Source organism: Cavia porcellus, unplaced genomic scaffold (genome assembly GCF_034190915.1).
Source record: "Cavia porcellus strain 051 isolate PalLab524CR breed Dunkin Hartley unplaced genomic scaffold, mCavPor4.1 scaffold_23, whole genome shotgun sequence".
Classification (NCBI taxonomy): Eukaryota; Metazoa; Chordata; class Mammalia; order Rodentia; family Caviidae; genus Cavia; species Cavia porcellus.
This window is the reverse complement of record NW_026947506.1, coordinates 310,464-327,718: the sequence shown is the minus strand read 5'-3', so window position 1 is coordinate 327,718 and position 17,255 is coordinate 310,464. Positions and strand designations below refer to the sequence as shown.

At 54.6% G+C, this 17,255-nt stretch overlaps 2 protein-coding genes across 2 annotated transcripts in view; both read right to left on the bottom strand.

Annotated features, from left to right (window-relative positions):
- Sh2d4b (SH2 domain containing 4B) overlaps positions 1–4,640 on the bottom strand; it is a 120,167-nt gene extending 115,527 nt beyond the window's left edge. Inside the window, exon 1 of the mRNA XM_063233696.1 lies at positions 4,328–4,640. Within this exon, the coding sequence (XP_063089766.1) occupies positions 4,328–4,640 (313 nt within the window). The remainder of the gene's footprint in view (positions 1–4,327) is intronic.
- Tspan14 (tetraspanin 14) overlaps positions 3,475–17,255 on the bottom strand; it is a 46,006-nt gene continuing 32,225 nt past the window's right edge. The window contains exons 3-9 of the mRNA XM_063233697.1: positions 13,909–13,959; positions 12,804–12,950; positions 10,535–10,705; positions 8,971–9,096; positions 8,221–8,265; positions 6,265–6,384; positions 3,475–4,828 (exon numbers count right to left, since the gene is read on the bottom strand). Coding sequence (XP_063089767.1) covers positions 4,757–4,828; positions 6,265–6,384; positions 8,221–8,265; positions 8,971–9,096; positions 10,535–10,705; positions 12,804–12,950; positions 13,909–13,959 — 732 coding nt within the window. The 3' untranslated portion in view covers positions 3,475–4,756. The remainder of the gene's footprint in view (positions 4,829–6,264; positions 6,385–8,220; positions 8,266–8,970; positions 9,097–10,534; positions 10,706–12,803; positions 12,951–13,908; positions 13,960–17,255) is intronic.

Genomic DNA, 17,255 nt, shown 5'->3' with positions numbered 1-17,255 from the left:
GCAGCAAGTACGGTAACTAAAACATCGAGTTTTCTCACAAGGGCACAGCAAGCTGAAGTGGGTAGACTCAGAGGACAACACTGGCCAATGGAGGAGAGTTTCATGGGGAACACTGCCTCTCCACTGCAGGGTCACGGTATTCACCCTCCCTCTGGCTTTGCCTCTGCACCTGTTCCCATATTTTCATAACTTTCTCAGCACTGGTCCCACTCACACACTCCCTGCTTTCAGGACTCCCTAGTCCTGCTGGCAGCTATGTTCCCTCAGAGGAGAGGGAGAAGTGCCTGCCCCCCTTGGTCACCGCCCCACAGCTTTCATACCACATTAGAGCACATAGGCCCTGCTGCACCAGCTTCCAGTCCTACCCTGCCCTGCCCCAACTCCAACCCTGCTGTTGTTCCCGGGCACCAGGGCCTTGGCAGCAGCTATGGCACCATACTGCTGTTGGGAGGGGGGTTCTTTGCTTGCATAGGGTTCGGGCAGAAAGGGGCAGGTTCCTCCTCACCACCATACCCACTATGGTACAAGGAGCAGAGATCTTTAACTCTGAATGCCTGCTGAGGTTCCCTAAAGGGCTAGATGCCTCCCACCTAGAGACACACTTGAGCTGCATGACACGCAACCCAGACAGCTCAGCTTGATGGCAACTGGCAGCTACAAACACAACCCTGTGAGCCCCCACACTGTATTAGTAAAAGTACGATGGACCTATGTTAAATGGTTTATACATCTCATTTAATCCTTAAAGCAACCTCGCAAGGGAGAGTGATATTACCTTCAAAATAAAAAGCTCAGGACTTCTCCCACAAACCAGCAATGGCTCGGTAGAAAGCAGCACACTCTAGCCCCAAATTCTGCCTCATCGGGCACCTCTCCAGAGAGCTCCCTTAACCACATGCTTTGTTTACAAACCCAGGAGGTAATTCCAATAATCAAGTACTAGAGCATACCCCGCGAGGATCACCCCAGGAGCACAACGGAGTACAGCAGCCCTGCCCTCGCCCACAGGACTCCACTTTGCTGCACTGAGTCCACTGTCCAAGACAGACTGATCTCTCTTTACCTCAGGTGAGGGGGATAATGTGGAAGGCGGAGCAGCAGCAAAGGAAACCGGATGCTGCTGACACCACCCAGCTGCTTGGATCAAACCAACCCTGACTCTCACTCCAGACTTTCCAGTTTCCCAGCCAAGATCCTCCCCTCACAGCTGGGCTAGTTTGAGTTGGGTTTTCAGTTACCTGTGACTCACCACACTCCGGCTCCCCTGTAGGAAAGTGAGGCCCACCAGTTCATGGCACAACCCTATCACGGTCACTGTGACCATGTGATAGGCCACAGATGGGCAAAGTGCAAAACTGACAGAAGGGTGCTGTGCAAAATGACTGTCATTTGTGTGGAGAGCTGGAGGTTCTTTCTGGAACGGTCTTAATAGTGGCTGCCTCTGGACATGAAACAGACTTTATACTCTGTTTAGATTGCATTCACTTGCGTATATTTTAAAAGGCTAGTTTAAAAGCTACGTGGGGTGCTAAGTTATAGCCTGAGTTGATCATTTATTCTGGTAGTTCTGAAGTCAGGCTTGGAAGAGGCAGAGCCAGCAGAAAGCTGAGCTGAGAGATAATTGTCTCTGACCTCTGTAAAGATGCCCACTGCTCCTGCTGTACCACTGGGATCCCGCCAAACCCAACTTTCATAAAACAGTACCCTCTCAAACAGATCCTGAAACTTTTTTCCAAAGGTGCAATACAACCCCAGGTCTATTTTGCTCATCTGACATTTGCTTAAGGCATTTGGAGAGGAAACATGGCTTTCCTGTTTGGAAGGGAAAGGCCAGCTAGACTCAGGACAGAGGCGATCATGTATCCAAAAGCAACCCCTGGTGGCTGGGACAGGAAAGGCTGATACCAGGCTACGGATTTACCAGCAGGGACTCACCATGGAACAAAACGTCCAAAGCTTCTCAGCAGTGGTGGTCTGGCCCTGGGGCAGCATCACTTTCTCAGAAGGGTCAGGCACCTGCCCACCCAGGAAGGTTTCCACAGGCGTCCAGTGGCTGGGGCACCAAGGAGAGAAGGCACCTGGAGGTCCCAAAGGTGGATGGACCTCTGGCTCTTTGGCAAGAAGGGCACTGTCCTGGAGGCCCTGACCATATCCTCCCAGAGTAGTGAGGCATAAGCATCCATCCCAGGGCACAGACAACCCAAAAGCCCGCTGCCTGGGGACAGGTGGGACATTGTGACTGGGAGCAGGCCCAACCACGAAGGACATAACCTGTTCCTTCTCCCCACTCATGCTCACTCAGTACAAGTGAGGGTTTTCCACCAGTGGGTGCCAGGCTCACATCTGGGGAGGAACCTCCCCTTCCTGCAGGCTTCTGCAATCCCCACTGCCAGGAAGCCTGGTGGTCCCTCACCAGCTGGTAGTATCCTGGGTACAGCTCACAGCCCCAGCTGCCTCTTTGGTGTCTCCCTGCAAAGCCCATACACGTTGCAAAGGCTCCCAGAGAGCCCTCCACAGGCGGCAGAGGTAGCAGTGAGTCCCTCCCAGCAGCCTGCCTCACAGAGGTAACGCAGCATATACGTATGATAGCCTTGTGTGGTTCGCATTAAAGAGGAGACAACTGCTACCCAGCTCCAATTCCTCTGGCCCAGGAAGAGGCTGAGCTCCCAGGGTCCCCAAACAAACTCAGCACCCAAATCCAGGTAGAGAGAGGAAATCAACACTTCACCATTTTCTAAGAGCTTGCAGCCCTGCCAGAGCTGCGAGCAGCTGACTTCTGGGTCTGTAGCAAGGGCTGACTGGCTGTGGTGCTCAGGGCTGGAGGGCCCTGTGCACATTTCTGCAGCAGGGGAGGTTCTGGGACTTCCTGGTGTGAACCCAGTCCTCCCAAATTCTCGGCAGCAACTCGTGTTTCTGCGCCTTATTTTGGCATAAAAATGGCCTCCTCAGAGCTGTTCGGACAACTGAGTTTAATGCTAGAGACTGAGCATTTCCTGCTTTTAGAAGGCTCAGGATCCACTCTGGGTCAAGCTATGGCTGCTTGTGGAGCAGAAAAGATGGTTTTTTGGCCAGAAGCTCACAATGGGACAGTGTCCCCGACCCTCCTCCCTCGCCCCTCAGAAAGACCCAGGAGTCCAGGACGCACTAGGAACCCTGTGAGTACACCATCCACACTCCAGCCCCATGCCCCCAACTCCTTTTCCTGGTCAACAGCACTGCCTGGAGCTGGGCCTAACATACTGCTGAGTGAAAGGCCAGGAGCAAAGCACCTCAGCTCCACACACGGCTGCCAGCTGACTGATCTTAGCAGCCTGGACTACAGCAAAATGGGGCTAATGTCAGTGTGCTGATACACTGCTGCCACTGCCTGCGACCCCTGACAGTGTGGTCACCCTGATCCCAGTGTCTTTCCCGACAGATGATTTGCCACCAAGATCCTCAACAGTAATGAAAAATAAGAGACCAGAACAGCAGTGTTAATATAAAGATATATTCCATAAAAGAGTTTGGCAGTCAGAGAGAAGCTTCATACTTCCTAAAAACACAAGCATTCATTTTCCTCTAATCTACAGAGAATTGTTAAAAAAAAAAAAAAAAAACAGAAAACAAATATTATAGAATCATCATCATCAATAAACACCTACTGGCGACACCAGAGTGCACCACACGAACGAGTATACTGTGGCAGGTGATGCGGCCCTGGTGGGAGGGAAGGGCTGGGGACGCACTGGGGTGGCTCAGCCAAGGACAGCATCCGGGCACTGCCCGGGGCACTTGGTCCAGAGGCCAGCTGCATGTTCGAGATCGAGTCCCAGGTGGCCAGGATAGGAAGGGCAGACAGAGACCATGGATAACCCACATTCAGGAACTAAAGCCTCAAGATTCCCGGCATTGGGCTTGGCCCTAAGGCAGTGCCCCTCTCTCAGAAGTGCACAAGAGGCTCCAAGAGGAGGGAGGGTGGGGATTCAAGTTCTGGGTGACAGGATCAGTAGCACCGAGACCAGGAGACAGTGAGGCCAAGTGGGAAGGTGAAGCGTGTGGGGCACACGGAGGAGGGCAACAGCGTGGACAGGAGAGGCCATGTGGTCGGCTCTGAGACACTCCAGGGACACCAGGTAAGGCTGCTGAGAGAAGGGTGCCCAAGGAAAGGCAGGCCACTGTGAGGACACTCTTACTGCTATAAATAACTATGTACACTGGCCACAGGAGAGCCTGCTCCCGAGGTCCAGCCCCACCCACCCTGCTGCCCTGGGCTTAATGCTGCGGGGGGGGGGGGGGGGGGGGGGGTGTAGGGTTGGGGTAGGGTTGGGGGGGGGGGGTTACCTACCGAGCCCAGCAAAGCACTGGCTCAGGCTTGCTTCACCTGGCTGTGGCCGAGGGTACTGAGGACCACCTGGGTACCCCTTCCTGCAGCAGGGCAGGCCCCGTCCTGCTTCACCCGACACAGGGAACCTTGCTTGTTGTCCTTGGCCCCCTGCCCACCCTGGGAAGATGTGGCTGCCCGTGAGCCCAGGCTGCAGTGAACATTGGGGCATCTGTGACGTCCTCAGACTCCAGGGGGGCTGAGTGAAGCCCTCTGCATAGCCACAGGGTCCTGTCTGTCTCTCAGTCACTGCTGCATGGGGAGATACATCTCCCATTGGGTGATGTCCAGGTTCCAGGTGTGTTGAGGGGGCCCTGGGCCTTCAGCACCAGCAAGCAGAGCAGACAGGTCATGGTCATGTTGTGCTGCTGCCGAAGCCGGGGCGCTGGCTCCTCAGAAGTGGTGACCTGCCTTCACCGCCTCGATGTCTGAGATCAGGGTCCTCGCCAGGAAGATGCCAAAAATCTGCAACCAAAGGCAGTGGACAGTGATGTCGGCAGCGCCCAAAGACAAAGAGTAGGCTGAAGATACCCACTGCAGATAGGTCCCTTGCCCACCCTATGGCGACACCAGACACACAGACAGATTCTAGGGCAAGTGGCAGAGCACAAAAGAGTCACTGCCAGGAGGTGAGCCCAGGGCCATCATTGTCCCCAGAGTCTGGAAGAGCCAAGAGTAGGCTCCACGAAGCAGAAAGCCCTGGATTCCACCTCCAACACAAGTGAGTACATCACAGGCCATGGAGAGCTGCTCGACCTAAAGTACAGGGCAACCCAACTGGTTTGGATTCCCGATGGTACATCCCCAGCGTCCTGCCAACCTAGATCTTCTGGAGCCAAAGCTGCCCCTCCTGGTGGCTGGCGCAAACCTGAAGACATGGCTCAACCTTGGTGAAGCAGGGTTGAGGCTTCTCCCTGAACTGACCAGCATGACCTTGGGAACCTTCCATGCTGGTTTGGCTTTTCCCCTTTGTAATTTTTGCTGTGGTCTGATCTCTCTGCCTGCTCTCCAAGTGAATGTCTCCCTCCCCCTCCCCCCACAGGCTTCTCTCTCTCTCGGTCTTTCTCTAGTCCACGTAACATGCGCCATGGAGTGAAGGAGGCAGCATGTGGGACAGCTGGGTGCCAGGGCAATGCAGGGACACTCCAGGCAGATCATAGCGAACACTATCAGAGCCACCTATATGCCCCACAGGCACATTGCAGCTGGAGCTGGGCACTCCCAGAGGCCCTGAGCAGTACTGTAAATGCAGCCTATTCTCTGATGGCACTGATTTCCTGGCTCTCTCAGAAGGACACTGATGGCCCATGTACCCAGGTCTTTCTGCCCCTTCCATGTGTGAGGTCTGGTTCCGATGAACACAAGGCAGCAGCCTCCAGGAGAGAGACTCACAAGGGAACAGCCAGGGGTCTGCTGTGAACAGGAATAATCCGGAGATGTGTGCCAATGACAGGAAGAAAGGGGTGCTGAGGAACCCTGTAGATCCAAGCCTTGGGTCTTCTTCCAGCCCTAGCTGACCAATAGTCAGCCTTCTTTCTAAAGCTCACCATCTCCTTAAAGCCTGCTACCTCTGCTCACAGCAGGGAAGGATCCCAAAGCAGGTGGCAGCCCAGCTGGCATCCAACCCAAGCTCCACTCCTGTGGCCTCCTGGATCCTCCAGGAGGCTACAGGGCCCTTCCAGCCTGGTCTCGGCCCAGGCCCTCTACATGTAACAGTGATGAGAGCCAACAAGCTAAATGTGTGCACATGATATGCAAGCACACACACAGAGACACACACACAGCTTAGATGTACAGTTTTTGATGGACACCTGAGCTGGACAAGCATCCTGTTAAGGGCCTGGCTGCTTCAAATAAAAAGCAGCGTGCCAGCCTCGGCCCCACAGGCCCTGGGGACCCACCTGCAGGAGTGAGATGGCAAGAAAGACACCAGCCACGATGTAGATGTTCCGCGGCAGCCAGCCTTCCAGCGCTGGGATGCAGCCCTTCGTGAAGATGAACTCATCCCACTTACTCTTCAGCTGCAGGGAAACACACTGGCTGAGCCTGCAGCCCACACGGCCCTGGGGAGCCCAGCTCCCACATAGAGCAGGGCAACCTTGAGGGACGAGGCCTCCAGTGTGGTGCTGGGGACAGTCGGACACTCCAGCCCCAGTCCCTGTCAGATCCAATGTTCTCTGCCTTCATCTGGGACCCTTTCTGTTCAAAGACACCCCAAAACCCTTCAGGAAGGAGTCTGGAGGCATGGAGGAGAAAGATCTACCTCTAATGGGAGAGTCAGGGAGAGGGGATTCCAAGAGTGCTCAGCCAAAGGAGTTGTCCAAGGAAGAAGCGGTGGCGCCTTGGGGAAGCCTGGTTCCAGGACATGGCCAGTGGGTGGTGGCCATCGGCTAACTAGCTCCCTCCAAAGCCAACCTCTGGTGGCACCCAGTAGACAATCGAGCTCTGGTCCCAGGCTACCCACTACCACCTGGAGCTAAGCCCCATTTATCCACCTCCTCCAGGTCAAGTGGTAGACACTCATGCATTCCAGCAGCTTTACAGGCTGTGCCCCCTCCTGTGCTGACTGCTATGCACCCGTGCTAAGCACCCCCCGCCCCTGGACCTCAGAATGTGAGGTATGTGATGACAGGGTCTGGGCGGAGGTCTTTTATACATCCAGTAGGACAGGTGTCCTTACAAGAAGAGGGGTCATGACCCAGGCACTGGGAAGAACCACATGAAGACACAGCAAGCCCAGGAGAGAGATCTGAGACAGACCCTGCCTTCTCAGCCCTCACAGGAACCAACCTGGGGACATGGGGACCTTGGGCCCTCAGGCCTCAGCACGTGAGGAATGGGGTTGCTGCTTCTTAGGCCACTAAGCTTTGGCGCTTTGTCACAGCAGCACCAGCAAACTAACATTAGAGGCGATGAGATCCGAAACCCAGGAAACTGAGCCGACAGAGCTCTTGGGTCTATCGGGGCTTCTATATATAAGAAGCTGGGCGGGTGAGACAACACAATCGAGCTGTCACCACTCCGGGGGCTGGGAAGGTTCGCATCCAAGGCTGCCACTGAGCTCACATGGCCACCCCAGCCCACACATCATCCATCGAGTGCTGCTCTCACCCTGGCAATCAAGGTTCAATATGGGAACTGGGGTGGGGGCAGCACTCATCCATAGTGGCCTGTCCCCAAGAAACAAAGTCACCAGGAATGACCCTCAAGTTTCCCAAGCTGCTGGACACTGCCTCATGCCCCAGCTGACAGGAGGGTCCTCACAGACTCCCCAAGCCTTCCCTTTTGGGACTGTGGCACTCCTATCAGAGCTGCCATAGCAAGGACTGTGGTGGGGGTGCTGGCCTCTGTCTGTCTCTTTGGGGTGGGTTCTTGCTTCTTCATATCCAGGCACCCACTGCCTGGGGCCTGAGGGAGCCCTGAGAATTCTGAACCCGCCCCAGGCTGTCTCATACCAACCAAGAGCCACCATTACCACTGCCTCCCTGGGGACTCCCAGCCCACACTCCCATGACAGCACCACAAACCCTTGAAGGAGCCTCTTAAAAACACACTCTTTGTTTTCCAGGACTTCTGACCTCCCACTCGGATGCACCAATGGTGAAGTCTGGTGACTGGAATCACAGGGCTTTAAAACTCCACCCAGACCTGCACCTGGGGCTGTGCTGCCAGCTCGGGACCCAAGCATGTGGTAGCACATTCCCTGCCCCACCCCCAGCTGGCTCCCACAGCAAACAATGCCTTCTGAGTTAACTTCCTCAATTTGTACTTCCAGAAGTGAGACCACAAAGCATAAAAACCTAGAAAGCTGTAATACAATAGAGCCCTCAAAGTTCTGTGCACTGGAGGGTGCTCACCTGAATCCTGACATCATATCCACACTGTGTGTTCACAACTTTTTGCTGTAAGAAAAACAGAAAAAAAGCCACATTTATCCTCTTGAGAAGGTGGCAACTGGAGGACCCTGAAAAATCATGCCCCAGCACCAGCAAACCTGTGCAAGGCCCATCACTGTGCATGCCCCTCCAGCCACAGAGGCGGCAACCCTTTCAGCTTGGTGCCCAGCATGATGCCCACTCTGCCTCTTCTGGGCAGCAGAGGAAATAGACAAGGGGGTGCGAAGAAGGGACAGGCCTGGCTACGTTTCTGAAAAACCACATGGACACTGAAGTGTGAGTTTCCTACAACCCACACGTATTGCAAGATGCTTCTCCTCTGGCCCATTTTCAGCCACATCACAACATAGTGCTGGATATGTCCCTAGTGTGTCTAAGGCCTGGTCCTAGATGGTGCTCAGGGACACAGAGCCGAGTGGAGGGCCCTCAGGTCACTGGCCTGCTCTCTTGCTTCTTGGAGACAAGGGGTGCACTTTACTCTGCCATGTGCTTTCCATTGTCCATCCCTGACCCCACCAGAGGCCTGGAAGCAACAGGCCTGCCCAACTATGGCCCACAGTCCCTAAAATTGTGAGCCAAATTACTCTCTTCTCAACTGCCTGGGAGGTGGCTGGGTGTGCCCTTCCTCCTAATTTACCCAGCACCCCATATAGTGAAGACAATGCAAGAGCATCCAGGTAACTTCACAGGACCCCAGGTTGGCTGACTCACCGCAGGGTCCGGCACGCAGCAGGAGAAGGGCACCCCACACTTCTCACGGCTGTAGCTGGCGCCACTGCAGTTGAAGTACACATTGAGGTCCCAGTCCTCAGGACCATAAGCTCCGCAGCAATGGTTCTGCAATCACAAATGCCCAGAGCCATCAGGGCTTGGGGTGGGGCTGGGGTGCCCCGTACCAGGCAGCAATCTGATACAGCAGGTTGAGGGCACCTCTATTCAACAGAAAGTGGGCCCAGCCTGCACTTGTCCTGGGCACGCAGATACTGCCAAGTGCTGACAAACAGGAAGTCCTGTAAGGGACACTAGTCCTCAAGCCTCTGTCTAGCCCCACCCTGGTCAGCTGCTCCCCTTCCTCCCGTAGCCTCCAGCACAGCCTTCCTGTCCCATGAAGCCCTCCCCTATTGGAAGGGACCCTTTGGCAGCAGGCCTGGTCTCCAAAAACTTCAGGCTGGCCCTGTTATTCATTTGGCTCTTCACAAAAGAGTTGCTGAGTGTCTCACCCAGAGTGAGAGCTCCTATGGAGGTGAACAGCAATGCATCTGTCTCCCGCCCTCTGGGGGCCTCTGCCCCTGCTTCCCACATTCTGATGCCGAAGCAAAGGAAAGCTTCCACCCTGAAAGCATCACTGTTATGAACCATGGCTCTCACCCTAGGGCCACCCAACCCAAAAGGCTCTAACCCACTCCTGGACTTGCCCTCGAGGCAGAAGTCACAGCAAATCTATGTTTGGAGTTTTTAGGTTCGCAATTTTTTAAGATAAAACCCCACCTTTCTATATGCCAGCTGTTTTAACTATTACCTACTCTGTTCCCCCAAGAAAGCTCCCTAACTCCCTAAATACCCGGGAAGCCTCGTTTCTGAGAGGAGGAGGGCAGTGGCAGAGGCTGCACTGCCCACGAGGAAACACCCTTAGCCCAGGGCTAAGTGAACTCAGAAAGGGGGTAGGGGGAAGAGGCAGGATGGACAGGAGCACAGACAGGAGCGTGGACAGGAGCACAGGCGAGCAGGGTCAGCAGCAACACCACAGGTGGGCTCTGGTCACAGAGGTGGGTTCACTGGGAACTCAGGGCAAGCAAGCTCTCACAGCCTTGGCTATTTTTAGAACATTCTAGTTTATTTCCTTCTCCTAAATAAGTGCTATGTATCAACATCTTAAGGAAGCTGGGCTCCTAGCACAGGATGGTGTGGGACAGCATGGTGCACCTCAAGAGGCCATAGTCCAGGCCCCAGGGGCAGCCACCCAGGCAGGGCACTATGGCCCCAGCCGGGACTTCTCAGCCCTGGGGATGTGTTCCAGAGGTCACATCCCACAGCAGGGGAAGCTCTGCCCTCTCTAGCAGGAAGGGAAACATCCTGGAGGAAGAGGACAGGAACAGCCTTGGAGGGTGAGTCACATGGTTTGGTCCAGGACCTTGGGAAGGCAGGGGGTGCTCCTGGGATGGGTGCCCTCGACACTGCTGGACTTGCTACCCTGACCAAGTGGCCAGCAGACCCAAGACACAGCCAGCTATGCACACGGACAGCAGGCTACCAGGAGCTGGCTGGCAGCACTTACGGCTCTCTGTAGCGAGTCAATGAGGTTCTGCAGGTCAATGTCATCCCGATAGGACCTGATGTTGCTCTCAAAGAACTCCCGGAAGCGGTCCCTCACCCAGTCCTGAAACAGGAAGGCCAGCACAGCACCAGCCAATTCCAGGAAGAAGATGAGCACAATGGCACCGCAGAACTGTGGGAGACATGGATGGGGTCACCACACCATATGCAAACCTGGCCCCAATCACTTTCACCAGAACTACCATCTGCAGCAAAGAGCACAAGCTGCGCATGTGAGATCCCAGGTGGGCCCAGGGACTCCCACTATTGATGAGGAGCCCTTGGCAACTTGGCCCCCTCTATACATGGGGGTGTAGCACAGCCTTAGGGCTGAAATATGTGCGGATCTAAACAGGCCTGGCCCCCCTGCCACCCATCTCCAAGAAGTGGCCCTGCTCCACAATGAAATTAAAGTCCCATCTCAGGACAGAGTGAGACTTTAACCAAGCTTCCAGCTGCTTGTGGACATGGCCTGTGCCCAGGCATTAAATGGTCACATGCCACATACAGATAACCACCGTACTTTAGGGACATAGGAACTGAGGTTGACCTGGCATGCAGCTTGCCTAAGGTCCCAACAGATCACCTGGGCTCCCCAGCAGGACTCTTCTCACTCCCAGAGGTGCCAATGTTACCAGCACCCACTCTGGAGGTGAGTCCACAGTCACAGTGGTAGTCGGCTGCAGACAGACCCCACCCAAAGCACAGCTGCTCCAACCACAAGTAGGGGTGGCCCTATCCAGGCCTGCATCCCCATTAAGATGCCACTGGCCTACAGAGTCTGTCTTCACAGCCTCACAGGACACTGGGCAGTTTTGCTACAACAAAAATGTGGAAGAGGCTTTCAAAGTAAGAGAAGAATCAGAAGCAACACTCACACGTCCAGAAGCTGTGTGTGAGGGCCCTAGAGTGTATCTGCTCACTGGGAAGCCAGACACTAAACAGCATTTTTAAAAGTTAAAAAAAAAAAAAAAAAAAAAAAAAAACTTGCTTTGCTTTGTAAATTATGCCCAGAATAGAAAACATTTGACCTAATAAATTCAACAAATAATATATTGTGAAAAGCGATAGCATATTTTCCTCACCAGGTGTTATTTAATTTTAATTGAATGCTCTGAAAAATGCATTTGCATCTAAATATAAAACTAAATTCCTAGTAGCTTGCAGTTCTGCCAAGAAATTAGGATTCTGCACTGCAGGTCCAGATTCATACATCCTGGAAGAGGGAAATGTTTTCTCAAGGTAACATCTTTTGATCTTAGCCAGGAAAGGCAAAGGTAAGCAGCAAACAAACAATTCCTTTAGAACTTATGAGAGCAGATAAAAGGCAAGGGAGGGTCTTCCTGCCCCAGAGGAAGGCACAGCTTCCCATTTTCTGGTATCTTCATCTCCTTTTACAGAGTACTGCAGTTTTCAATACAGAGGTCTTTTACTTCTTTTTACAATAGCTCCTAATTATTTCATTACTTGGATGCTATTTTGAAAGGCATGTTTTCCCTAATTTCTAGTTCATTATTTGTACATATGCAAGCTACTGATTTTTGAGTGTGAACTATGCATACAGCTGTACAACTGAATCTGGTTATTAAACCTGAAAGTCTTTTGGTGGAGATTTAGGGTCTCCTATGTAGAGTATCATATCATCTACAAGTAATGGTAAGTGAACTTTTTCCTTTCCTATCCTTATTGCTTTTGTTTTTCTTGTCTAACTGTTCCGGCTAAACATTTCCAGAACTACACTGAATAAGAGTGGTGATAGTGGACATCGTTGTCTTGTTCTTCATTTAAGAGTTAAAGCTTTCAGTTTTTGTTCATTTAGCATGACGCTGGCTGTAGGTTTGTTGTAGATGGCTTTTATCAGATTGTAGGCCATACTCCCAAAATTGTTATACAGATTTACGCAATCTCAATCAATCAATAGCACGCATCACTGAACTAGAGAAAACATCCCTAAAATTCATTTGGAACTAGAAGAGATATAAAATAACAAAGGCAGTTCTGGGCAACAAAGGCAAGGCAGGGGGCAAATTCCCTATGATGAATGTGATCATTACGCATGCCTAAAACGTTCTGATAAAACTAATTTTTAAAAGGCGAGGAAGGAGCCAGCGCCTGCCAGCTGCTTCCACAGAAGCTAAAAACCGGAGAGGTCCAATTCTGTTCCCCAAAGGCAGCAGGTACCAAGGGCCTCTTGCTGCTGTCCCCTGAACCCCCACTACCAGGCCACTCACAAATTTGAGCAGGCAGATGTTCTCCCGCAGAGCCCCCACACAGCCGGCGAAGCCCAGCGTGAACATTACCACGCCCACCATCAGGACCAGCACCACTGGGTCGATGCCATGCAGCCGGGTCACACGGGTGAGGTCGGACAGCACGCCCTGCAGAGAGAGCACTGTCAGGATTCCCTGGGGGGTGGCAGGAGGCCCATGCCTTGACTCCTAGCTACTGAGCCCCTCTGTCCTCCCACATGGGGTCTCTGGGGGCTTGGAGGCTCTTTCGGGAACCCTGCACGCTGCTGCCATGCAACACTCGCTGGCCGCAGGTATCACTAAGCACTTAGGGGTACGGCCAGGGAGACTGAAAAACTAGCCAGCATTTGTGCTCGTTTTAGATCATTTCAACATAAATGCACATAATGCTAGTGTGTCTAGGGACATCCACACTCCTGGGAGACTGGAGACCACTCACGCTGCTGCAGTCCTGGAGGTGGCCACACGGTGGTGTTGTGAGTCGCAGATGCTCTGCAAAGGGACCCTAGGCCCTATTTTTGCCACTTAGAACTTCGCAAGACAATTGCAAGGTGCAGAACCTCACCAAATCCTCAAGGCACTGAAGGGAGGAGCACAGAGCTTAGTGCTCCCACTGCCGTCCTTGTGGAAGCAAAGGTAGGCTCCTCTGAAGGGACAGGGGCCCAGGCCAAGGCTCTGCCAGGCTGCACTTCCCTTTCTACTCCACTGCGCATCCTCTCCCACTCTGCATGGCTCCATGGGAACCTCAGTCCTCACCACCAGGGCCGGGATAGCACCTCTTCCATGCACCCACATCATGGAAACCCTGCACTCCAAGGGCCCGGGCCCACCAGACCAGCAGCCTGACTTCCCTCCTCTGCACAGAGAAGAGAAGGGGCTGTGCCAAGCTGCAGGCAAGCTCAAGATCATATGGGTCACGGGAGGCAGCAGGCCCTCAGCCCAGGCCCAGCCCAGCACTGCTAACGGCTGAGGTTCAGGAGCAGCCAGCCCCAAGGCTGTGTGTCACCCTTCAGGCTGCACTGCACAGAGATGCCTATTGGCCTTCTATCTGGGCTGCCTGGTATTCTGGCCGGGTAGGTCCACTTACCTTTTCACTCCATGCCCACAGCCCGACTCCAAGGAAGACGACTCCAGCCAGCTGGGCATAGACAGTGGATGGGGGGAGGGGGAGAGGAAAAGGAAGGGAGAGGGGGAGAAGGAGAAAGGTTAGGTTGGAAGGCAGCACCATGGACTGCTGCTGCAGTTCAGTTGTTTGGCATTGGTTTGTGGTACTAGAGCTTGAACCCAAGCCCTCCCCAGTCTTTTCTAATTTTAAGACAGGGTTTAAGAAACCTTAAGATGCCTGGCTGGATATGAAGGTGCAGTGCTCCTGCCTTGACCTCTCCAAGTGCTCGTGTTACAAATCCATCAAACCCAGGCCAGAGATGAGGACCACAGTGTGAGGACCATGGTACAATCACCAGGCCGCACCTTGTGTCTTACATTCTGCATTCAGCTGCTCATCTCAGTGCATGGCCCAGCAGCAGAGGTGGCACCATCTCCATTCCTACCTCAGGCTTCTACCTGGGACTCGGGCTCCAGCAATGGACAATTAAAGAAGCCGCCTGGCCGCTCCTGGCCAGCGATAGACCTTCACCATAGCACCTGTACCTGGCACTGGGCCCCTGGCTCCTGGATGGAGTGGGGCCTGCGCTGGGCTGAGCTCCCTCGGGAGGAAGCACTTGCTCCCCACCTCGGCTGCAGGCACAAAGCACCTGTGAGGCAGGTCTGCCAGGCTGGGAGGGCTTCTGCAAATCTCCGCCTCCAGGGGACAAGGCCACCCCAGGCTGGGCCTTGTGGTCCCTTGAGCCACAGCCCAGAAATGCCTGGGAGAGCGCCACCACTTCTGGACCACAGGCAACTTTTGGAAGACTTTTGTCTTCCAAAAGTGCAAAGGGCTCCTGCTTCTCCTGGTGTTTCCCGCTGTGTCTGGGGACCCCTCAAGTGAAGCCATCCCACCCACCAGGACCAGGACCAAGATGGTGGGCTGCAAGGGGAAGGGCTCCCATCCCACCTCACTTCTCCCTCCCCTGCTCCTCAGTATCCACTCAGAACTGCCCAAGTACCACCTGGAGCCATAGGGCCCATCTCTGGACTACAGGCCTCGGATTCCTGCCCCACCACACCATTTCGTTTCCTAGTACCCAGCTCTCCATGGCCACTGTCTCTCCTTGGCCCAGGGGGTACCCACAGGTTGAGCAGCCACCCTGTCACTCCTCACCGGTCCCTGGTAACTGACCTCCCTCTTGCTAACACTGACACTCACCTCATCTGACCTCCTGGGAGGTGAAGTAATGGCAGGTCCAGATACACTCAGCAGGACACAGCACTACCCCCAGGCTAGCTCCCTCCCCTGCTCAGCCTCAGGCTCCGCCCCAGCCCCTGCCCTGCCTGGACACTCTGGTAACTTGAGATTCCTGTGGCTCCAAATGCCATCTGTCCCTGGCCTGCAGAGCCAGCCACACACCCGAGGCTTATGTGGCCTGGCCACCCTAGTCTTCCCCACTCCTCTCACAGGGAGATACCCAGGACCTGCAGCCTGCCACCTCCTTTCCCTGTACCCCACATTTGACCCTCCAGGACTTTGTTGGCTCAACCTCCACATGGACCACACATTCGACCCATCCTCTTGCCTTTGCTCACTCTGGCCGTGGTCACCTGTGTAAGTCAGGAACTGTGGGTGCCTCTTCTCAGGCCTCGGTTCAGCGGCCCAGTGTGTGCTGGGTGCAGGTGCCTCGGTGAGGCCCAGCACTGGCCAGGAGTGGCCAGGTGGCTTCTTCACTTGTCCATTGCTGGGGCCCGAGTGATCTTTTAAAAATACTGCCACCCCTCTGTTCCGTGAGCAGAATGCATTGCTGGGCAGGGATGCTCCCAGTTCCAGTCCAGGGCAGCACCCAGCCCTCAGGCAGAGCCCAATGCCCAGTGGGAACATGGAGGCTCCCTAAGGACCAGAAGACCTTTCCCATGGATGCAGCAACCCCTGGGGACAGCGACACAGTGTGCATGGCGTGGATGCTAATGGAGCCTTCCACAGACTTTAAAGCACCCCTGGGTTATTCGGGGACCACAGAACATCCGCAGGAGAGCACAGTGTGGGCCCAGGGACACTGAAGGGTGGCTGCGTGGCTAGCAGGTCCCTTTAGAGTCCTCTGAGACTCCTCTCCACACCCAGCACAGAAACCATCCAGGGTGCTGTGGCTATTGCCAGCCTCCACCTTCTGCTGCTGCCTGACCCTGTACCCAGCCCACCACAGAGCCCAGAGCCAGAAGCCCAATGACATAGGTCCTCAGGGTGCCCCTTCCCTTCCAGTCCCATCCCGTGCTTCCCTCCCCAGAGCCCCAGGTGATGCCTGGACATAGATGACACAGCGGGCTGCGCACCCCAGCCCAAGGCCTCCCCTGTCCTCTCATGGCATGTCTGGCTGCATCCAGCCCTGAATAGTGCCAGCAATTCGAGAGGAGAGGCCAGTCTGCTTGCTTGCCTCCCATGCCCCTACTCGCATAGCTGCCACCCACTCTGCATCAGGCAAAACCAGGGGCACCACCCCTTCATCCCTTTTTCTTCTGTCTCCTACCTCCCTCCAGCCACCTGGACTCCTAGTGCCTCCCCAGAGGACTGAGTGGCTGTGAGAGTAGCTGCACCCAGTCCATAGACTGGTCCTCCAGGAAGGTCTGAGCCATATGCCTGCACCCTGCTGGGCACCTATGAAGACTTCTGGGCTCCAGAGTCTTCCAGAAACCAGTGAGCAAGCAGGTGGGAGGAGCCGGCAAAGTGGGTTCACCCCATGCACTCCGCCAGCTCCCCTCAAAGCAGACCTCTTCAGGGCCAGGCAGGTTGGGCTACCTCCAGCTGCCGGATCCGGAGCACAGGCTATGCTATGCGTGGTGTGCTCTCCAAGTCCTCCATGGCCTTGAGGAAGCCCCCCCGCAACGCTGTCAGGGGAGGCTGGCAAACACAGACTGCGGGGCCACCAGGCAGGCACCTCACTCCCTCCCGAGTGTCACATGCGAAGCAGCATGACACAGCCTGCACACCTCACACATGACCCAGCACACACCCCAGCATACACCTCTTACCCCACATACCCTAACACATGCCTCATACCCTATTGCACACCTCACATATAGCTCAGCACACATCTTGTACACAACTTGCAAACCTCACACATGCAGCCCCAGTACACAGCTTAGCACACCTCACACACAGCTCACACACAGCTCGGCACCTGGTCCTCTCACCCTCATTTTTCACATTGTATTTTGGCCATCCAAGCCCACAAAGGTAGCTGGTGTTTCTGACCTTGTTTTCTGACCAGTGTTTCTGACCTTGGCCACTGGCTATCTGGCCACCATCCAGGAAGGACAGTCAACCTCTCTGGAGAGAGAGGTCCACAA